Source organism: Mustela erminea, chromosome 13 (genome assembly GCF_009829155.1).
Source record: "Mustela erminea isolate mMusErm1 chromosome 13, mMusErm1.Pri, whole genome shotgun sequence".
In the NCBI taxonomy this organism is placed as follows: Eukaryota; Metazoa; Chordata; class Mammalia; order Carnivora; family Mustelidae; genus Mustela; species Mustela erminea.
In genome coordinates this window covers 49589094-49613011 of record NC_045626.1, presented here as the reverse complement: position 1 = coordinate 49613011, position 23918 = coordinate 49589094, and the positions used below count along the sequence as shown (strand labels likewise).

General features: G+C 38.6%; 1 protein-coding gene across 1 annotated transcript in view; it reads left to right on the top strand.

Moving 5' to 3' along the window:
* The first annotated feature begins 9680 nt into the window (after positions 1-9680).
* THOC1 (THO complex 1) overlaps positions 9681-23918 on the top strand; it is a 53601-nt gene continuing 39363 nt past the window's right edge. The window contains exons 1-7 of the mRNA XM_032310195.1: positions 9681-9789; positions 12004-12077; positions 12172-12232; positions 13477-13543; positions 17099-17217; positions 17645-17693; positions 18622-18717. Of these exons, the coding sequence (XP_032166086.1) occupies positions 9736-9789; positions 12004-12077; positions 12172-12232; positions 13477-13543; positions 17099-17217; positions 17645-17693; positions 18622-18717 (520 nt within the window). The 5' untranslated portion in view covers positions 9681-9735. The remainder of the gene's footprint in view (positions 9790-12003; positions 12078-12171; positions 12233-13476; positions 13544-17098; positions 17218-17644; positions 17694-18621; positions 18718-23918) is intronic.

Below are 23918 nucleotides of genomic sequence, written 5' to 3'. Positions count from 1 at the left end.
GGCTTTAATCCACTGAACCACCCAGATGCTCCTAGCTGAAGATTTTTTTAAATACCTTTTATCAGACTGAACATTTTCTTTTTATTCCTAGTTTGTGGATTTTTAAAAAAATTATGAATGGATGTTGAGTTTTATCATTTTTCCTGTATCTATTGAGATGCTTATATATTTTCTCCTTTATTCTTTTTTAAATTTTTATTTTTTATTAACATATAATGTATTATTAGCCCCAGGAGTACAGGTATGTGAATTGCCAGGTTTACACACTTCACAGCACTCACCATAGCATGTACCTTCCCCAATGTCCATAACCCAACCACCCTCTCCCTACCCCTTTCCCCCTGGCAACCCTCAGTTTGTTTTGTGTTTCTCCTTTATTCTGATAACATGGTGATATATTTCTAATATTAAACCAAATATATAGTTCAAATATTTATGAAATATAAATATGAAATATATTAATAATAATATTAAACTAAACTTATATTCCTTACTTGCTAATGATGTACTCACTCACCTTTTGATATATTGCTGGATTTGAGTTTTTTCTTTTGGGACTTTTGTATCTAAGTTCATAAGGGGCATTAGTCTGTAATTTTATTTTCTTATAATGTACTTCTAAAACTGAAATCAAAATTATGCTAGGCTCATAAAACAAGTTGGTAAATATCTATTCATGGTTCATTCTCTAAAAGATCTTGGTATAAAATTACTTCTTGTATAATAAAATTTACCAATGGAGCCCTCTAGACCTGGAGTTTGCTCTCAGGAAATGTTTTTATTACACATTCAATTTCTTTAACAGAAATAGCACTATTTATATGTTTATTTCTTTGTCAGTTTTGGTAACCTGTGTTTCATAAAAAATTTCCAAAATTTAAAAAGTTGTCAGATTTATTGCCTCAAAAATGTAGGAGAAAGCATTATGGAGGGATTATTAGATAGTTAATGTTACTTTGAATTTCATGATTTTGTGACATCTGTAATGGATTGTTATTTTTTCCCCCTCATTCCAAGTAAATATTCACTTCATATCTAATTTTTTATTTGTAATTCTGTAATTACAAAATTCGTAATTTTGTGTTATTCTCCTTAAAGACCAAACTGTATAAACTTCAGGCTCGATCCATCCCTCCTTTTATGTATATCTATTTTTGTCTCTACCATCATAATTTTTAATTTACTAGATATACATGTGTATATACTTAAACATATGCTCATTCTTTCTCCATCTAAAACATACACACACACAGGAGAGCTTGGGGTGGAGCAGGAGAGGGGGAGACGGAGGAAGAGGAGACAGAGGAAAGGAGAAGGGAAGGGAAGGAATGAGATTTTGCAGTGTTCCAGTCTTCTAACTCTTGTTAATTTGAACTTTTTTTTTTCTTATTATCTTCTCCAGTGATCTGGGGGTATACATATTATCTTAGATTCTACTAAGGGTTATCATTTATGTTTTTAAAATCTATATAATTTAATGTATTTTTTTTAACTTGGCTAAGACCCAACTAAATAGTTTTATTTTGGTTCCCCTTATGTATGAGTAAGAATTCAGCACATTTTCTCCCTTATATGGACATCCTTGGTCCTGCCTCCTGTCCCCTGGACCTGCTTTTTACTCTCGTCACTGCTGACAGCCAGCTCCACACAGTGATTCACCTCGGCTGCATCATACATCTTCTTTTTCTGCCTCAAGGTTTCTCCAGTATTGCGCTATTTCAAGAAACCCTGTGGGAACACTCTATATGCTCCTGCATACACAACAGCAATGGCCTATAAGTCAGCCTTTGATGACTAGAGATTCGAAGTCAGTGCATAAATGCCTTCCACCCATTTTTGGGGGGCAGGCAATTTGGAGGCACATTATATACAGCTTCTCAAAAGATTCCAGCACCATGGACCTCCATTCGCCTACAGCAGTGACTGATGATACTATAAGGTAGCTTTGTGATGGCCTTTTCCTCCTCTGTTTGAGTCTCCCTACTTCAACTGCTTCCGTGGATCGTATTTCAAATAATTTATATGGACAGGAGTTGGCTTACTTTGGGGGTGAAGCCAAACCAAAACACTCTTTTTCTATCCCTCTCCCAAACTTCCCAAGCTCTGTTAAAATAAACTGAGGTCTTAGCATCACCAATACCACAGAAAAGGAATCCTATTTATGAGAACACTTACTGCTCACATAATGATAGGCTCCTATTCACGTCTACAGCCATTCAGGTCATGCCTTACCTAAGAAGGGGCATGCCTACTACTTGCCTGGGCAACCAGAAAAAAGATCTACTACCACTCTGAGGTAAAAATCCAAATACAGACTTCACCTGTACCTCGTGGGAGGCAAGTAAGGCACACACGTGCTAGACCATAATCTCCAGTGCACTGGATCCTTTAAGAGTCAATCCACCCTATTCACAACATCCGAGGGGTGGCCCTGCCTACTCTTTGTGGGATTGAGAAATAAAAAGAAAACTAAAAAATAACTGTTGTAGATGAGACCTACCTCAGTTCCTGCAGTCTCTCTGACAGCAAATAAAAGAAATACAACTCCAAACAGCCTTAAACTATTATAAAAGGAAATTATTTGTGTGAAGACGGTACTGAATCAGTCATCTGACATGAAAAAGAGCAGTGCTCTGACTCTTCTGCAATTAATCTTTTCCCAACACTTTCCCATCCTCTCTTCTCACTGCATCTCTCCTTCCCAACTAACATCTTTTTCCTCCTCTTTCCATTTCCTATAGCCCAGCTTTCAGCACTGTTTCTGTGTGTTGGCCTCATTTGCTCTTTTGGCGGATGGGCTCAGTCCAAGCGATAAGGAAGATGGCAACAGTAGCTCAAAATTCACCACAGCCCCTGAGGTGACAGAAATTGTACTGGACAGCCAGAAGGGCCAATGGATATCATCCCACTGGCTGTCTGGCATCCAAAGACCCTTTCCAATTGAAGGGAAATCCCAATTGGGGTTTACTACTGAAGCTGAAAGCAAGGAGGGCCAGGTATCACTTTTCCTCTTCTCTGGAAGCTAGAACATGAACAGAAGAGCCACTCAAATACTCCCAGCCATGATCTCAGACCTAGAGGAAGAGGTGCAGAGTTTGAGGACTAGAGGTGATGCAGGACAGCTGCAGCGCAATGATGTGGTGGTGAGTGCTCTGTGATGTGATGGCAAGTGTCTACCGACCACAGAAACCAGGAACAGAGCCAAACCACTGAAGGTGGAATTAGTAGGGGCATCTTAAGACTGATGGTATATATATATTTTAAGATTTTATTTCTTTGAGAGAGAGAGCAAGCAGTAGCAGAAAGGAAGGGCAGAGGGAGAGGGAGAAGCAGTGCCTCCACCCCGCCCCAGCCAGGAAGCCCAACTTGGGGTAGGGCTTAATCCCCGGACCCAAGATCACAACCAAAGCTGAAGGCAGATGCTTAACCAACTCAGACACCCAGGTGCCTAAGACTGATGGTATGTCTTGCTTCCATTGAGGCCTGCCCAAGCTTCATCTCTAGTCTTTGTTGTATTAACTTCTGGATACCCTTCCAAAAAATTACTTGATGAAACACTAACCAGAGTATGTTTCCCTGCTGTTTATAAAACTCTTAATGACAGACATATTTTCCAGACACAGAAGAAAAATTTTAAAGAGTTGCTACTAGCTAAGCCATCATACGCCCACCACTGTTTTGTCTGTTAAAAGAATGGGGTGAAGGGGGGTGGGAATGGCAAGTCAAATGGGAAACATAGGGGCTGAACAGCCCCTGCAATAGTTCTTAGAACTGAGCCATCTTGACCTTCATTTATAAACATGAATCCATAATGAAAAATCACCAGTAACATGAAGGAAATCAGATGCTTCACAGAGTGAAAGCAATGTGGTCAATGAAAGCAAAGGACTCTCTGAAACAATTAATGCAAATAATAGAGAACTTTCAAAACAAACTTTTGTGTGTTCAGTGAGATTCCAGAAGGCTAGAGTATACCATAGAGGAGAATGAAACTCCAGTGAAATACAAGGTCCTGAACAATCTGGCCCTGACCATGTCTCCAACCTCGTTGTCCACTGCTTTCCATCCTGCTCCCACGATGCTGCTTTTCGGTTCTCAAATACGCTAACCTCCTTCCTAACACGAGGCCATTGTGCACACTGCTCCTTCTACCTGGGATGATCTTTCTTACCTTCCCCTTCCAAGTCCCACTCTCAAAAATACAACTAATGCCTTTCCATCCTTTAAGTTTTGGCTTTCATATGACTCCCTCAGAGAAGCCTTTTTTGACAACTCTATTTATATCCTGCTCAAGCACGATCTGCCTGAGTCTCACACTCCTTTGATTCTGAGTGACCATGGGCTAAGTTACTTCAGCGCCGTTCAAGCTCTTCACCTATAGACTGGGAATAATAAAGAGTAAACCTCCTAAGTTTGCTGGGAAAATTACGAGAGTTCACGATGCAAAGCACTTAGAACTGGAGCACACAACCACACTCAGTAGATGCTAGAATTCCCTGCATGGCATTTATCACACAGTGAAATTGTTACATTTTTATTTACTTTTTTAAAAAATCTGCTCTTCTGCAGCATCACAGCTCCATGAGGGCAATAACTCTGTTTTGTTCACAGTGCCTTGTTCATACTTACTTGTTGAGAATAAACAAATGAAAATATTTTCCAAAAATGAATGAATAAAACATGATTATCTGAGTACCCAAGGTACGGTTGTGGCCCTGGAAATATTCCACTCAGATGTTTTTGCTGTAGGGAGCACACATGACTGACAGCCCTCGCTGCTAATGTCTGGATCCACCACACTGGCATGGAGGCCAGACTTTCTGAGGGCTGCTTCTAGTCAATGACTGAGCATGGCAGAGGTCCTAGTGCAGGCTCATTCCAGAAAACTGCAAGACTCTTCTGACAAGAAGTTTGATGTGAGGACTCCTCATCGGCAAAGTCAGACCTTTCTTGGAGCTGCACTTCACTCAGAAACTTCCTACCTATGCCTCCCTCCTTCCCTTTTTCCTTCCACAGGTATCAGTCCCACATTGTGGTCCAGAGGCTTTTCTGCCTGCCCCTGCTCGCTTCATAACAAATGCTTGCACGTTAATCCTGTGCTGGTGTCTGCTTCTTGGTAGACCCAAACTACCACAGTCAGAACCTTCCGAAGTACACCCTGAGGTGAGAATTTGTGAGCAAATCATTTAACTGTTGTTGGGAGAAGCCAGTAAGGGAGGGAGAGAAAGAATCAGGACAAGAAAGGGGAACAAGTCAAACAATGGTACTATCATGCAAAATCTCTGCCTAATCCTGGAGGGAAGGTAGGCTTGCCAGGGCAAGGAAGACATCCATTCTCCATTTCTGTGACTTCTATTCTCAACTCAAATTATGCTCATCCGTGTGTTTCAACCAAGCTTACCACACAGGATTTTATAATGTACACTAGATAATGACATTTACAGTACTTAAAATGTAATAAAATACTACATATATAATCAATAATATTGTATTTGTGCCTGGTGGATAGTAGGCACACAATAAATATGTATTGAATGACTAGTACAATAGTAACAATACAAAATGCTTGAAAACTGCCAACACCCTATTAAGAAATAGAGTAGCCACATATAGTTTCCATATAATTCCTTTTTCCACAAAAATTAAGTCCCAAATATGTACAAAGTGCTATCCCTCTTCCATTTTTATACTTTACAGTTCTACTCCTCTCCAAATGCAGGAATCTCATTCTTTTTGCTCAACTTTTCCTCTCAAACATCGGTTCTGTTTCAATCCACTCAAGTTACAAATAGAAAAGGAAAGATGGCTAGGGTCCAGAACATGAACCAGCAAAAGCGGCAATCCAACATCCTCATGTAGCTGGTGAGCATTTCCTTAGGCCCAGACTAGAGGATAAAGAGAACAAAAGACTAAGCTATCTCGTTGGTCCTTTTCTGTCATCATCCCAACAGTAAATTGAATCCCAGTGAAAGGACACCAAAGAAAAGAAGGGGAATCATGATGTGAATGCTTCGAATTTATCTAAGCCACCAAGCCTACAATTCTCATTGGAGGGTATTTGCTAAGGGAGGCAGTCCCTGTTCCACCTTACCTTGCTAAGAGAAACAGGTGCTCATTAACTATAAGTGAGGTAGCTATGTGTCACTGGATGTCTGCCCTTTGAGTGTTACTACATACTTTTGAAAACTCATAATGTTTTGTTATGACTATATGATCCACATCCTTAGTGGACTATAAGGAAATAATTTATGGGACAATAATTAGGCCTGTGGCTTGGTAATGATCCAAGAGTTAAGACTTGAGAAGAATACAGGCTCTGGAAATAAAGCTAGGCCCAATTCCCAAATTAGCTTTCTCTAGCCATGTGAGCTACGACAGAGGAACCTCTTTCCTATTATATAATTACATGGAATATGGTTATAAAGAGTAGAAATACCACAAGAAATTGTCATAAAACTTGAGCATTATCTGTGACAATATAATATAGTGTAATGAGCATGAAACTTGAAATCAAAACTCCTGGGTAGTCTTATTTTGCTAACTGACTATCAAGAACCCTTAAGTTTGCTTCCTCATGGATGAATTAATTGTAGGATAATTGTATTACCCACCTCAAAATATCATATAGAGGATCAAATGCGGTAATACAGTCAAGTGCATTTGGAATTATAAAACATTTATTTACATGATCTAAATGCTACAATATTTTTACTATAGTGTTTTTTTTATCATAATGGAACTAATGGATTATTTATTTTTAAAAAACATATATTTTTATCCCCAGGGGTACAGGTCTGAATCGCCAGGTTTACACACTTCACAGCATACTATAGTGGTTTTTGATGCATACCTTTCAAAAATGCATTCTCTACTTCTTGGCCTTATTGAATATAATCTTATTCTGAATTTTCAAGATCATACCAATGTTTTTTATGTTTCTGCCTTTTTTTAAGCTATCTAGTGCCATAATGGTACATTTTTATTTATTTTTTTTAAAGATTTTATTTATCTATTTGACAGAGATCACAAGCAGGCAGAGAGACAGGCAGAGAGAGGAGGAAGTAGGCTCCCTGCTGAGCAGAGAGCCCGACATGGGGCTCGATCCCAGGACCCTCAGATCATGACCTGAGCTGAAGGCAGAGGCTTTAACCCACTGAGCCACCCAGGCGCCCCCCAAATGGCACATTTTTAAAAACAGGTTTTCTTTTTAAATTTTCACTGTTGTACAATATACATAAAATTTAGTATTTTAATCATTTTTAAGTGTACAATTCAGTGGCATTAAGTAATTCAGATTGTTGTGTAATCATTATGACTATCCATCTCTAGAACTTTGTCATCCCAAGCTAAAATCTGCACCCATTAAACAGTAAGTCTCCATTGTCACCTGATTACTTTTTTCCCATACTCTTTCATCTGCTGTTGCTTCACTCTTTAGCAGAAAAACATGTTCATTTCTCTCCACTCCAAAATTTACTGCCAGTAATAACTTGCTATAAAAGCTGTTTTTAAAAAAGATTTTTACTTATTTGACAGAGCACAAGCATGGGGAGCAGTAGGGAGAGGGAGAAGTAGGCTCTTTGCAGAGCAGGAAGCCCAATGCGGGGCTCAATTCCAGGACCCTGGAATCATGACCTGAGCCAAAGGCAGACACTTAACCAAGTGAGCCATCCAGGCACACCCTATAAAAGCCAATTTTTTAAAAAAGATTTTATTTATTAATTTGACAGAAAGATCACAAGTAGGCAGAGAGGCAGGCAGAGAGAGCAGGGGTGGGGTGGTAAGAAGCAGGCTCTCCGTTGAGCAGAGAGCGTGATGTGGGGCTCGATCCCGGGACCCCCAGACCATGACCTGAGCTGAAGGCAGAGGCCTTAACCCACTGAGCCACCCAGGTGCCCCATAGAAGCCATTTTCAACCCCATAACATTCTTTGGCCTCAAACATTAATACAATTGAGTTTCAGCTGGACTCTTCAGCCCTCTTTCCGTGCAGAACCCAATATTACAGTCAAAATGAATGGCTATCTTTCACTGTACCTTCTCTCTTCCACACTTCTACTCATACCATTCCTTCCATTGGGAAGCTTTCTCCTATTTATTCTTTGCTACTCACACCTACGTCCATTGGAATCCTTCAAGGTCCAATTCATCCAGTCTATCTTCTCTGCAAAGCCTCCTTGACCACTACATATGGTATTGATTCTCTCTTTTGATCACTTATAGGAGCTATTATCTAAATTAGTCATGATAATAACCTTAGTTATTTCTTTTGGGTCAACTGGAGTTCCTCAAAAAAGAATTAAGCTATAGTACTCTGTTCATTCCATTATTTGTTCAAATATTTGTTATTCATTCAACAAATAGTATCCACTGTGTACAAAGTGCCTAACAGATGTTTGCTGAATAAGCAAATAGAATTCTAAGTCACTGGGCTTTGATGAATGATTCAAGAAATTCCAGCTCTTCTTCTGTTTGAATTCTTGTTAAAAAAAAAAAAAAGACAAATTTATTTACCTTTCAGGTCTTAGTTGTGATCCAGATAGTTAATAGTCATCTGTAATATAATAATAATCCTATTTCATCATCTACCTATTAAATCAATTAATACCAGGTTTTTCAGCCAATTTGGAATTTAAGTCATACAAACTTGAATGATTCTGTTGATTCTAAAGAAGACTGTAATGCTTCAGGTAGCCACCATCGTTCACAATTCCCACTTAAGGGCAAGACTATGCAAAGTTATCTTTTGGTTAAGCTTCCTGTATTCTTGTTCGACGTCAGCGAAGGGAGAAGGTACACACGGAAGGGAATAAGAGCGTTTAGGTCAGTGTTGCTTTTCCCACAGCATAATTCCAACGGAGAAAATTAACTGCCGCTTGGCTTTTCATCGGTCAAGCCTTTCCAGCGCGGAGACAAGGGAGGAAGTTGCCGAGGAGAAAGGATTTTGGAACCGGTGCCTCTACCCTGGACGCAGTGCCACCCATTTTTTAAAAACACCGAGCACTGCATTCCTCTTCGGTCTTTCGCTTTCAGCCGAGTCCTCTATGTGCAGCAAAGTTACTGCTGGTACCAAGATACTGATACTCATACTCTCACTGAAGCCACATTTGTTCTCAGTGTTTCATGTGCGCTTTCCGACAGTCCCGTGAAACAGGCATTCGTTCTATTTCACAGAGGAGGGAACTGCTCCTCAGCTACAGAGCCCGGTGAGCTACACGGTCCATTAAGTAACTGCTCAGCAAGGCAGCAGCTAAGACCACTCCGTCGGGGAGAACGACTGCAGTCCGGAGATCACGGGCACTGCCATCACTTCCCCAGCCTGACGCACTCCCTGATAAACCACCTGCCCCGGATTCCCAGGCGGCGGTTAGCTTCCCGAGAGGCTCCGTAAGCCTTACTAGCCGTCATTCACCCAGCTTCCCCAATCAGGAAAATCACTGCAGGTGCGCGTCCCGGCCTAGTCCCCCCGGCCTAGTCCCCGCCAGGCAGCACTGAGCTTACAGGGCGAAGACGCCCCTATGCCGTCACCCCAAAGGTTCTCCACGAATCCCACATTGTGGCTGACTCAGTCTTCCAACGGCGGCTGAACTCTCCCCATAGTAGCTCCCAGCCCCCACCGGCCCACCCCTTGGCTCAACGGCCGCTCTAGCCGCTCACGGAGACACAATCTCGTTGCTCCCGCTTGACGTCATCCGCGGGCGCCGCAGCGCGGTGGCGGGCACGCGCAGCCGAGAAGATGTCTCCGACGCCGCCGCTTTTTAGTTTGCCCGAAGCGCGGACGCGGTTTACGGTGAGCGCACGGGGGGCGGGTGGGGCTCTAACCCGGCTCTATCTTTTTCCTCCTCTCCCAGAAAAATACCCGAATTTTGTCCTGGGGTAAAACGGGAACTGAGGTGTGTACGGCGCGGTGTAGGCTCCTGGCCCCGTCGGGGGCTGGGAGGTGGGAAAGACGCATTACTTGCCTCTTCCGTGCGTCCTGTGCTGTCTGCCGCCGTCCTTCTGCTCGCAGGTCTCTGAACCCGGAGTTCTGAGCACCTTTGTGACCGGCGTCTGAGGACTCATCCGCAGACTGCCTCCGGTGCGGTCGAGCTCTTCTGCAGTGCTCGCTTAGCCGGACAGGTGTCTCCAGAATTGCCTGAGGGTCAGGACGCCAGTGGTTTTAGCCCAGAGAATTGGCTCCTGCTCCGCCTCTTAATCTGCCAGGCGGTGGTCCCGGCCCCTTACTCACCACCCTTTAAACCTCCATATCTCACTCCCTAAGAGATTAACAAGGAGCTCCTGAGTAGGAAGAGGCAAACAAATCAGCTTGGGAATTGTGGCCGGCTGTCATTTTATTCTTACACAATGAGGAAGAGTAGTTTGAGCGTTTGGGGAAACGCCTTGCACAGCGTTTTCATGTTAGCTTATTTAACTCAGAATAGCACAGTGAAGTAGGTGAAGTTCTGTTAACCCTGGTGGTTGAGATAGAACTTGAGACCACATACACACACACCCCAAAAAGTAAGGTGATGAACTTCGCTGGTGTTTCTGACTTCAGGCCCAGTATTCTTGTGTTGCCCATCAGAGCATGAAGAACCCTGTTCTGAGTTGGTTGCCTGTATTTCTTTTCAGAATTTGCACCAGTATTTCGAGTCATGATTCAACTACTCAAATATTTAATTGTGCTTACCTAGTTCTAGTAACACCAGAATAAAAAGTTTTCTTGTGTGCAGGTTATTTTTAAATTCCATACAATGAGGGTTTGTTTGTTTGTTAACCAGGTTATATTTTGTTTATGCCTTCAGAGTCTTTTTTTTTTCTGTGTATTTTGCTGTAATCCCTGGTGCTCTGAAATTCTGCTAAGTAACTACTAGAAATATCCAGTATTATATTAGTCCCCGAGGGGATTTGAGATTAGCTGGTGCAGTGGCTCTTAAGGTTCAGTGTGCAATGGAATCACTTGGAGATTCTGGTTCAGTAGGTCTGGAATGGAGCCTGAACCCTGCATTTCTCCTAAGTTTCCAGGTAATGCCACTGCTGCTGTTAGTAATAAGCATCTACCATAGCCCCCTTATTTAAGAAGAAACTGAAGCACAAGGAAGTAAGGAGATATGCCCAAGATGACACAGTCTGCTCTTGGCAGAGTCAGGAATGGACATTTCCAGTGTAAATCAAACTCATGGGAGTAATGAGATGGCTTTCCAAGTGTATGTGAATTTTTGCAGAATGAATTACTTTGCAATATTTTTGTCTTTCCTATTTCTTTTTTAAGGTTTTATTTTCAAATAATTCCTACACCTGAAGGGGGGGTTGAACTTACAACCCCCGTGTCAAGAGTGACATGCTCTACCTAGGCCAAAACCTCCTTTTTATTGTTTTGGCTTAAGGTTATGACTAAGACAATTAGCAAGTATACCTTGTTGACTATGTGTCAGGGACTGGGTTGATCAAACTAGAGAAGGAAGGGCTTGCAGTGGGTCTTGAAGAATGGATAGAATTTTCACGAGCATGGGAAGAACAATGAGTGAATACTTGATAATGAAAAAAGTAGGTAGACCTTAGTGGAGACTGTGTTAGGTGGTAGTGGGAAATAAGGGTGGATAGACTGAGGGATATAACGTCAAGGATATTGAGAGGGAGCTATGACATTTTAAAACCAAAGCTTATTATACTCTGGTTTCTCTTCAGATCGCATAAATCTTTCGCCTTTTAAAACCAAAGCTTATAAATAAGAGCACTTGGGTGGGGGGGGGGAGGTAGAATACACTCATGAATTTGATATTTAAAGAAATGGTAGGAGGGAAAGCCTGAAATGAGAAAGTCTCGTTGGCAAGCTCTCATCAAGTTTAAAGTGATGAGAGTCTGTATCATTAAGTGGCATTTGAATAAGAACTACCAAGAGAATGATAGGTAGTTTTTTCCCAAGTATAAGTGTTTCCAGTTAGACATACTGTTGATTAGTGATGTTTTTCAGTAAATAATGAGCAAAAATCTTTCCACTTACATGCTATTTTTATTTTTCTAGAAGTCTACCAGAGAGGCTCTAAACAACAAAAATATCAAGCCATTGTTGAGTACCTTCAGCCAATTACCTGGCAGGTAAGGCATTGATATCCATAAAGTACACTTGCTGAGATCTTTATACGTTACCTTAAGCTGTTTGAAAAATGCAGGTGTCTTTTGTTTTTAATAGTGAAAATGAAAAAAAATGTACCCTTGACCAAGCTTTCAGAGGTGTTCTAGAAGAAGAAATTGTAAGTATGTTTTTCTTTACTGTTAAAATTTTGTTGCCAAATTAATCAATGTTATTTTTTAAGTTGCTTTTATCCTCAGAGTGGATATTTATACAAGATTATTTTTTCTACAGTGAGCTTGCTACTTTGTGAAAGCTGATTTGCTCATAGCATAGGAATTATGTAATAGTTAAGATTTTGACAGCACAAGTATAATTTAAGGGTTTGGTTTAATGAATGAGCTCTCTCCAAGTGAATATAAGAAAAGTTGTTATGAGATTTTCCTGAGCAAGAACTGTATTTGAAGGTGGGCACTCTCACATTGCTGTATGCACAGTGACACATTTTTTTGGTAGCATCAAAGGTCTAGTCCAAGGATGTTCATCAAGGGAGCTGGGATTCTATGTCCTCATTTTCCTATGGTAGCCTCATCAGTTAGCATACAAAAATAACCAGAGTCTATCCAACTCGAGTAGAAAAATTTAACATAAACATGAAAATTCTGAATTTATTTACCATTTGAGGGGCACCCAAAGGAAGGAAAACTTTCAGCAGTTTATTCTTGGTTAAGTGAAGGTTGTGTCCCAAGAAGTTAGATCCTTTTTTAATGGCCAAATACAACGTTCCTTTCTTTTGAACAGTTCTGTATCAAAACTTATTTTTGTCGTCCTCTTCAGACCTAGGCACTTACATGTTGTAAGGCCTTAATGTGGGCAAGTTACTTTGCTTTTCTGAGCCTCAGTCTCCTTTCTAAGAGGGAATATAACATTCTTTCAAGGTTGTATAAAACAACACATAATGAACTCAAAAAATGCTAGTTTCTATAATGTTATAGAATCTAAGTACTACCTCCCGTCTATTAAAACCTTTACTTAGACATATTGATGCACCAGTACAATTAATTCCCCTGCCCCTGCCTTTGCCCTGTGCCATTGATTGATATGGCCTCAGCACTTCTGTACTTGATTAGCTTGTAGCCATCATCATGCTAATGTAACCGTCTTCCTAAGACCAATGGATTTTAAGTGAATCACCTTTTATTTATAATCACTCTTATTATTTACTGGATCTATTTTAACAATTAATGATTCTATTACTATTAGTAATTTTTTGTATTTTCATCTTAGAAAGTAATTTTGTTTTCTATAAGAAATATGTTTATCTTCTATTTCTTGTGCTTTAATGTCAGAGGATGTGTTTGTATTGTTACCAAACTAGTCTTGACTCTGGCCCCTAAATCAAATTGTTTTTTCCTCTGTTGGTAGATAAATCATTCATCATGTGAAAACGTTTTAGCTATTATTTCTCTTGCTATTGGGGGAGTAACTGAAGGTAAGTTCAGTGTTGTTTTTCTAAAGTAATCACGGACGTGACATGCTTTATTTAGAACTTATTCTCCCTATACCTCTCCATCTATTTGATTTTGTTCATTTTTCAAGTTCTGCCTACCACCTTTGCCAGGAAGTTGTCCCAATGAAATTAGCTCACACTTCCTCATCTCTAGTATACTGCACACATTTTGGCACTTTCTTTGTTCTCCAGTTGTTTCATTCATTCAGTAAATATTTATTGAGCATCTACTATGTGCCTGGTACTGAGGTAGAACTAAAAGATTCAATGGTAAAGAAAACACATCCCTGCCTATAAGGAGCTCAGTGGCTAATGGAGGAAATGGATGTGTAAATTTTTTACTGAGGTATGATTACTGTGAAGTGTGGTTGAAGTTTCTAAACTCTAAAGGAATCAGGAAAGCTGTAACAGGAACTGGGATGTGAGGATTGATGGATTTGTCAGGCAGAAAGGGAAGGAAATACATAGCTATGTAAAGTTGAGTTCAGCCTGGCTGAAGAGTGGGATGGAGCAGAAGGGTGAGAGGATGATGACTGTGGTGAGGAAGGAAACAGGGGAGGTAGCTTAGGGTCATTTGCGAAGGGCTTTGTATACCATGCAAATGGCTGGGGTGCACCCAGGTTGTGAAAATGCTGGGGGAATCACACTATAGTCCAGTTCATCCCATGCACACAGGGAGCTGTGGAGGAAGATTGGGAGAGACTGTTGGCAGAAATACTAGGTAGGGGAATGGTTAAAATGGCTGCAGTGGCAGTGGAGGATAATTTCAAGAATAAAAAAGGCATATAGGAAGCACACAGTGCCTAACACATTGTAGGAGCTCATTAAATATTTGCAGAAAGAAGCAGTGACGTGTAAAGCATTGCTTATGTATTTATTATTTTGATACCTCTTCCTACAAAAACTAGACCATTCAAGGTAAAAATGGTTTGCTGGTGTAGCAGCAAGCCATTCTGTGAACTTAAGCATAATTCATAAGTTCTAACTTCACACATTAAACTTTTATACAAGATGTTCATTCATTCAGCATACTTGAATGGGTGCTGCAGTGGATGGTTCCTTGCCCAGTTTCTGTCAAACAGCAGTCTGCTTAGTTCATTGATTACCTTGATGTGTTACTCTTGTAGACTTGTAATATTTTTAACTCTTGAATTTGTACAGTCTACTTTTAGAACGTTTATGTTAGTTGAGAAAGATAAGGATTTCTGATTAAAGCTTAGATGCTTTTTTCTTTTAATTGGATGGGAAAAAGTCCTTCTGGAGAGAGATTTTTTTTTTTTAGAGATTTTATTTATTTATTTGACAGAGAGAGATCACAGTAGACAGAGAGGCAGGCAGAGAGAGAGAGAGGGAAGCAGGCTCCCTGCTGAGCAGAGAGCCCGATGCGGGACTCGATCCCAGGACCCTGGGATCATGACCTGAGCCGAAGGCAGCGGCTTAATCCACTGAGCCACACAGGCGCCCTGGAGAGAGATTATTATTGTATTCTTTATGTGACATGTTTTCAAATTATCCATAAATATGTTTTGTTGAATTCAACCCAGCAGATATTTATTGAGCTTCTGTTTAGTGTCAGACACTCTCCTGGTTAAAAAGTATAAAAATGCCTGCTCTCAGAAAGCTCATTATCTACCTAAAAATAAACAAGACATGATAAATGCTATAATTTATTTATACTGTGCTTTTCAGAAGTGTAGATGGGCTGGCCTGTTGAAAAGTATCAGGAGTTTTTTTTAGATATACTGATACTTACTGTGTGCTTTGAAAGATGGAGCAGGAATTTGCCATGTGATAGGAAGAAGACTGAATAGACAGAAAAAAGCATTGTATACAAAACCATGGAAGTATCAACATAGCAGGGTGCTTGGGAACTGAAGAGAGTATCTGTGGACAAGGTTAAGGTGAAGCAAAGAGGGCATGCAGAGGCTGGGGTGCATGCAGGTTGTGAAAATGCTGGGGAAATCACACTATAGTCCAGTTCATCGGAGTCATCCATGAATCTCTGTTTTAAATGAGATTGCAAAGCCTGAGCTTAGTTTTACTGAATCAGAATCTTGGCAGTGGAATCTAGCTAATTTTCTTAATTTATATAATTAAACATGAGTTAATTTACGTCAAACTATGCTGCAACTACAGGCAGGAGTATACCTCTCAAAGCAGGCATTAGGTCAAACAGGGCATATAGTATCTCAGAACCTTCAGTGGTGAGGGAGTTCAGCAGATGTCTGCTCTCATCTCTGGTTTTCCTTCTCCCCTCTGTAATGTCCGTGGCAGGTGGTCATCTAGCATCTATGCCAATTGATGGGGCGTACTGTTTTGATTTCTATTAGATAATCTTGTCAGGTTTCCCTTAAACTAAGTTGCAGTCTGCTTCTTTATGCCACCCACTGGTTCTTGGCAATTCCCTCACATCACATTCCAGATGTGATCATACCAGTGCAGAGTGGAGCTGGATATATTACTTCCCTTTTTTGAACATACTATATTAACTGCAGTGTTTGGGGCTTACAGTGCTCCCCAGATATTTTCTTTGCATACCACGCTTAAAAGGCTACTTTTCTTAAACACTTAATGAAGTGTTAGTGTTACCTTTAAATAGAATAAGCAGGGAGATGAAAATATGTTTAGCTAGTCCAAATGACCTTTTCTTTAAAAAATGTTTAATTTATTGCTTTAATGACTTTGGAAATACAACTTTTTACTATACCATTCTTTCCCCTGAAACAGTGCTTTTATTTTAAAATGTTTATTAGTTGAAATCAGTATCAGACTTTTTTATTATCTTTTTTGAAGGTAAATCACAAAGATATTTAGCAACATTAGGGAAATTTGGAAATGAGCAAAGGAAAAATATGATTCATAATTCCTCTACTTTAAAAAACTACCATTCATTTTGGTATATGTTTTTAGTTTCTCTAGTCTTTTTAAAAATTACTTTTATTATTGTTGTAACCATAATATACGTACAGTTTTGAATCCTGCCTTTTTCACTTAACATTATATCATAAGCATTTTCCAAGTTATTATAGTCGTCATAACCATCGTTTTTAATTGGCTGCATTATATTCTTTTGAATAGCTTAGTGGTGAAGAAAACAGACTGTGGAGCCAGACTGCCTGGGTTCGTATCCCAGCTCTACCACTTACTGGCTCTATGGCCTTGGGCAAGTTATTTAACTTCTCTGTGTCTCAGTTTTCCCATTCTGTAAACTGGAGGTGATATTATCTGCCTCATAAGGTTATAAGGATTAAATATGTTAGTATAAGTAAAGCACTTAGTGTGCCTGACATATAGTAAATGCTCTAGAAGTATTAATCAAGAATTATCATCATCATTATTATTGAGTGCACATACCAAAATTTACCTAAGTATGTCCCATTTGGGGACTTTTAGGTTGCTTCCATTTCTTTTCTCTTAAAAATTTGTTAGGAGTGACTAAGTGTACTATTAAGATATTTTTCAGAATTATTTTGCATGGGCTATTTTACTGTACAGTTTTTTTTTAAACTTTTAAATTGGCTTGTGCTCCACTTGAAGGTATTTGTACCGCCTCTACACCTTTTGTGTTGTTGGGAGATGTTTTGGATTGTCTTCCTTTGGATCAGTGTGACACTATATTCACTTTTGTGGAAAAAAATGTTGCTACTTGGAAATCAGTAAGTGCCTTCGTTTCTTTTTCTGCTAACATCTTTCTGTAGATCCAGAGTTCAGAAGATAGATTTTTTTTTGCTTATATTTTAGTATTGCTCACTGCCAAAAATTTGTCCTTCTGAGGGAATTCTATTGCTGTCTTGAGGGGCCAAGTGAAGAGTCATGGTGTAGAAAAAGTTGAAGTGTAAAATTTGACTGAGTAGAACAATTAATTTGAAAATGCACACTTTCACGTGTTTAAAACAGTTATTTAGTATCATGTTTTGTTATATACATGCAAATGTATTTAATAGAAAATGCTATTTGTGGGGAAAATAGTGAAAGTGGGATAGTAGACTCAGTGTATGTCATTATTTAATATCGTACTTGCTGTGACTTATTGAAGAGTTCAAAACTTCTGAATGGTAATAGTACTTTCTGTCTTAATTTCAGAACACATTCTATTCTGCTGGGAAAAACTATTTACTACGTATGTGCAATGGTAAGTAATTCAGTTGTAAATGATTGTTTTTTAAAACATGTTTTTTTTTTAATTTAATTTTATTTTTTTGTGTGTGTTCCAAAATTCATTGTTTATGTGTTAAAAAAAAAAAAAAACAGGTGGTTGAATTAAACACAAGTGATAAAATTTTTAAATTTAAAAATTTTTTAAATTTTAAAAATGTCTTCATTTTTAAATAATGGACTGATTTATTACAACTCATCATTCCCTTTAAGTTGAACTGTTCCTGGGGTGCCTGGGTGGCTCAGTGGGTTGAGCCTCTGCCTTCAGCTCAGTTATGGTTGGGTCAGGTCATGGTCTTAGGGTCCTTGGATCGAGCCCCACGTCGGGCTCTCTGCTCAACAGGGAGCCTGCTTCCCCCTCTCTCTCTGCCTGCTTGTGATCTCTCTCTCTGTGTCAAATAAATAAATAAAATCTTAAAAAAAAATTAAACTGTTCCTGTTGTGGGTGTAAACTTAAAACCAAAATAAAATTTAGTAAAGTTTATCTTGCCCATGCTAAATTCATTTTATTCCTGATTTTTTTTTTTTTAAAGATTTTATTTATTTATTTATTTGTCAGAGAGAGAGAGAGAGGGAGAACATAAGCAGGCAGAGCGGCAGGCAGAGGCAAAGAGAAAAGCAGGCTCCCACTGAGCAAGGAGCCCAATGCGGGACTCGATCCCAGGACCCTGGGATCATGACCTGAGCCGAAGGCAGCGGCTTATTAACCAACTGAGCCACCCAGGCGTCCCCCTGATTTTTTTTTTTTAATTCCTGATTTTTTTTAATGCTTTTTTGGAACAATAGTTTGTACTACCAATTTTGATGACTGCTTTAGGAAAATACTCTTGAAAGACTAACAAATCTGGGTATAGTTATAATAAACAGAATGATTTCCTATAACCTTCATTTCCATATATTGTTAGACCTCCTGAGAAGATTATCAAAATCCCAGAATACAGTCTTCTGTGGACGAATTCAGCTCTTTTTGGCCAGGCTTTTCCCTTTATCTGAGAAATCAGGTAAGCTTTTATACATTAACTAATGCTTTGAAGGAAAATCTATTTCAGTTTTTAATGGATTGGAAGCTGCTCTGATGATACAATGATGTGTGATTATATGTGATGATACAATACAGGTAACCTTTAAAGTCACTGATTTTTTTTTTTTGGAAGTATAGTTGACATGTATTAGTTTCAAATGTACAACACAGTAATTTAACAGTTGATTCTTTTCAGGTTCCAAGCTTATTAATAATAAAAATGTGTAGTTGAGTAACACATATGTAGATATGAACTGTCAGGTCTCTATTTATATTATAATGTATGCTGATTGTTCTGCTTCCATTTTCTCCCTCACAGTCACTATTTAGGCACACTTATTTCCTTTCATTTCTTTTACCATTTTTTATTGTGAAATATAGCATTCATATAGAAAAATGCATAAAATAAATGTATACTGTAATTATTCTGAATTAGATCCTTCTGTAACCACTGTCAAACTCCAGAAATGGAATATAACTAGTTCTCCAGAGCTCTCCACATTCTGTTCACATATGCCAGATTTAATATCTCTTTCCTTTAGTCTTCCTTTCCTTAATATCCGGCTAATACACCACCTACTTCAGTTGTTGTGAGGACTAAATGAATTAAAATACATGACTAGCTTACAACAGCGCATGCATGTAGTGATACCCACAGTATATGCTGGCAGTGGTTTCTGTATGTTTCCTTTTTTGTCACACCAGATCTTTGTTCTTTTTTTCCTTTCCTACTTATTTAATGTGATCAAGATTAATTTAGATTACTAAGGTACTTACTGCTTGTATTTCTGATCTTCTAGTTGTGAAAAATCTCCCCCTTAGACTTTTCTTTAGTGCAGGTCTATGTTTTGTCTGAAAATCTTTATTCTTGAAGAGTGATTTCAATACATAGAGTGATTTCAATACAAAGGATTGTAGGTTGGCACTAGATAGAGGATTTCATGGTGTGTGAGATAATCCTGCCTTCTGTCTTCTCTTGTTCTGTAGTCAACACAAATATCAGTGTAACCTCTTGGAAGGTAATCTAGATTTTTTTTTTTCTCTCTTTACTCTTAAGATTTTTTTTCTTGGTTTTGGGTTCTTTGGGGTTTTTTTTCCAGTTGTACTATGAGGTATCTTACTGTGGATTTCTTTATCATGTTTGAGATTTGTGGGAATCTTAAATCTGTGGATTAGTGTCTCATCCAGTTTGTAAAATTTTAGCCATTATTTTGTCAAATATTGTGTATGCCTCTTTCTTTTCTTTTCTTTCTGGAATTCTAGTAAACATTATTATACCTTGTCCCATATTCTCTGTCTCTTATTTTTTCTATATTTTCATCTATTTATCTCTAATTGTCACTTCTGAATAGTTTCTTCAGAATGGTTTTCCAGTTCAATCTTTCTTAAGCTATGGGTGATCAGCTGCTAAATGAATTTTTAATTTTAGTTTTTGTTGTTTTCATTGTATTTTATTTTTATTTTTCACTTGTTGAAGGTCTTTTTTAAGTGTGCTGTGTCAGTTTCTAGTTTCTTATTCCCCACTCGTATTTTCAAACTTATTCTTTAGTTTTTTAACCAGGATAAGCATTGTTATGTATCTGATCATTCTAGTACCTTCAGGCTTTGTGGGTTTGTTTCTGCTGTTCCTCAGGATGTCTTATCTGTTTGAGTATCTGGTGAGTGTTGGATGTTACATTTGAGATAATATTGAGGGATTAGTTTTAAGGTCTCGGATAGATACTTTTCTCCAGATAGAGTTCTCATTGCTTCTGCCAGGCACCTTTAGAAGGAGGCTATCACCAGTCTTTCAAACATTGAGAAGACTTGGCACTGAACTATAGTTTGGTTTATTTTAACCTGATACTTATAACCCTACAGGTTCCTAGCATTGAAGATGGCTAGGGTGGGATTTATTAGATTCCCTACCTTTTTTGGGCCCAGATTTGTTTTTAAAATTCTAGCTTCTGGAAAGCTACAAAAAGGGTAGCTCAGTTTTACAACTGATTCTTCTCTGTTTGGTAGATGTACTTAAGATAGAAGTGGCTTTAAGTATTGATGATGCATTGCTTATCTTACTTGCCTTCTGGATGTTTGCCACATATTCCTTTCCACATTGTCAGCTCTTTACTGTTTAAAAAAAACCAAAACAAAACAGCATTTTTTACTTCATTGCCTTGAACAGGATGTGAACATGGTTTATACCCTGTGAATTTTCATGGAATTAATGTAATTTATCCAAGTTTTTAGTTGTTTTAGTAGTGTTGATCTGAATTAATTAGCTAATTTGGCCTTTTGTTTCTGGAAACTCACCTTTTTAATTTTTTTAAAAGCTTTCAACATGTGAGTCCACATATCATACAAATCACCATTTAAAGTGTGTAATTCATTGTTTTTTTTAGCATATTGACAGGGTTGTACAACAATGACTACAGTCTAATTTTTAAACATTTTTCCTACCCTGTACCTAGTAACTGTCACTCCCCACTCATCGTCATTCTTATCCTCTCCTCAGGCCCTAAACAACCATGAATTTGCTTGTTCTCTATAGATTCTGGACATTTTAAAAATGGAATAATGAAATATGTGGTCTTTTATTGACTGGGTTTTTTTTTTTTAAGATTTTATTTATTTATTTGTCAGAGATCTGAAGTAGGTGGAGAGGCAGGCAGGGAGAGGAGGAAGCAGGCTCCCTGCTGAGCATAGAGCTCGATGTGGGGCTTGATTCCAGGACCCTGGGATCATGACCTGAGCCAAAGGCAGAGGCTTTAACCCACTGATCCACCCAGGGGCCCCTTGACTGGCTTTTTTAACTTGGCATAACATTTTTAAGATTTATCTGTGTTATAGCATGTATCAGGATTTCATTTTTTTCAATATTCTCAATATGGATATGTCACATTTTGTTTTTCCATTCAGTTGATGGACATTTGGGTGGTTTCTGCCCTTTTTGCCTATTATGAATAATGCTGCTGTGAACTTTTGTTTATAAGATTTTATGTGGACATATATTTTCATTTCTCTTTCGCATATACCTAGAGTGAAATTAGTATGTCATGTGGTAACTCTGTATTTAAATTCTTGATGAACTACCAAACTGTTTTGCAAAGAAGCTGCACCATTTTACAATTCTGTCATCAATGCATTTGGGTTCCAATTTTTCCACATCCTTGTTAACACTTACTGTTATCTTAATTTTTTTTATTATAGCCATCTTAGTTGATATGAAGTGGTATCTTGTGCTTTTGATTGGCATTTTCCTAATGACTAGAGATGTTAAGCATCTTTTCATGTGCTTACTGGTCATTTGTATGTCTTCCTTGAAGAAATGGCTATTTTCCATTTTTAAAACTGGATTGTCTTTTTCTTAATCAGTTGTATGAGTTCTCTTTCTATTGTAGGTAGTACACTCATCAGATATGTAATTTGCAGATAATTTCTCCCATTCTGTGTATTTCCTTTCACTTTTTGATAGTATTGTTTGCAGCAGAGAAGTTTTTTATTTTGATGAAGTTTGATATATCTATCTCTTCCTTTGTTGCCTGTGCTCTTAGTATCATATCTAAGAAATCACTGTCTAACCTAAGGTCTAAAATATTTATTCTTGTGTTTTCTTATAAGAGATGTAGCTCTGTGGTCCATTTTGAGTTAATTTTTGTGTATGGTCTGAGGTGGGAGTCCCGTTTCATTCTTCTGTGTGTTAACACCCAGTTGTCCCAGCATCATTTGTTGAAAAAACCATTCTTTCCCTATTGAATTGGCATCTCACCTTCTTTAGGCCTTCAAAATCCCAGGGTCAGTAGAACCTTAGGGTGTTGACTCTAACTCTTCCCTCTGTAAACCTTTTTGTTCTTTAGTGTCACACTACTGACTTTTTTTTTTAAAGATTTTATTTATTTATTTGACAGAGAGATCACAAGTAGGCAGAGAGAGGAGGAAGCAGGCTTCCTGCTGAGCAGAGAGCCCAATATGGGGCTCAATCCCAGGACCCTGGGATTGGGACCAGAGCCGAAGGCAGAGGCTCTAACCCACTGAGCCACCCAGGCGCCCCCATACTACTGACTCTTGCTGTTGGTCTCAATTTTACTTCCTCAGGAAGCCTCTCTTTCAGCATCTAATCTAAACCTGCCACCGCAGTTACCCATTATCACCACCTGATTTCAGATCTCTTCCATCTGGCATTTTCAGTGTATTTGTGTTTTTTACTTCTGTGATCTCTATGCCTAGAACAGTGCCGGATACCTAGTTGCCATTTAAATCTGTGATAAATGAAGGCTGTGTTTTGTGAAACTAAATGTGCCCCTTCCTAAGTACTAATTTGTAGTTTCTTTTCTGGAAGCTACAGAAGATAGAAGAATAAGAACAAGATTTCAATTCTCAGCTTTTTTTTTTTTAATGCATAATCTAAATTTGGTTGTGATATGGCCTCATAAAATGTAGCTGGATTTAGAATGTTAATTTTTTTAGGGATATGTGAGTTTAGTTCAGGAAGGAGAGTGGCCTGTAAATTTCCTTTCCTATAATGATCTTGTTAGATTTTTTGTAGCGGATTAAACTACTTTTATAAAATGAATTTAAAGTTTTCACATTTTCTTCTTTTCTGGATGAGTTGGAGTAATTGTGTATTATTTCTTTCGTGAATGCTTGGTAGAATTTATGAGTAGAAAAGCCACAATAAAGTTTTGTGGCTATGGATTTGATTTATGTAACAGATTTGGAACTATTCAGAGAGGCAGGCAGAGAGAGAGGAGGAAGCAGGCTCGCTGCCGAGCAGAGAGCCCGGTGCGGGGCTCGATCCCAGGACCCTGAGATCATGACCTGAGCTGAAGGCAGTGGCTTAACCCACTGAGCCACCCAGGCGCCCCTTAACATTTTAGACCTCTCTTTCAATGTACAGCATTACTAATTTGGCAAGACAGAGAGAAACCATTTTTTCTTTCTCTTATTGACTCTTTGAAAAACTAATAATATGTTGCTAAGAGTAGCTTTAAACAATATATATCCTTTAATAAATATTTTTAAATTTAATTTCTAAATTATAAAAATAACAAAACCTATTTCAGGAAATTTGGAAGATGAAGGAAAAAAACTTGTTTATAATTAATCCTACCACCCTAACATAAGCTAGGTTGGCATTTTGAGATATTTTCTTAGGATTTGGAAATCAAGTGTGGTGTTATTTCTGACTTGATCTTTTGTTTC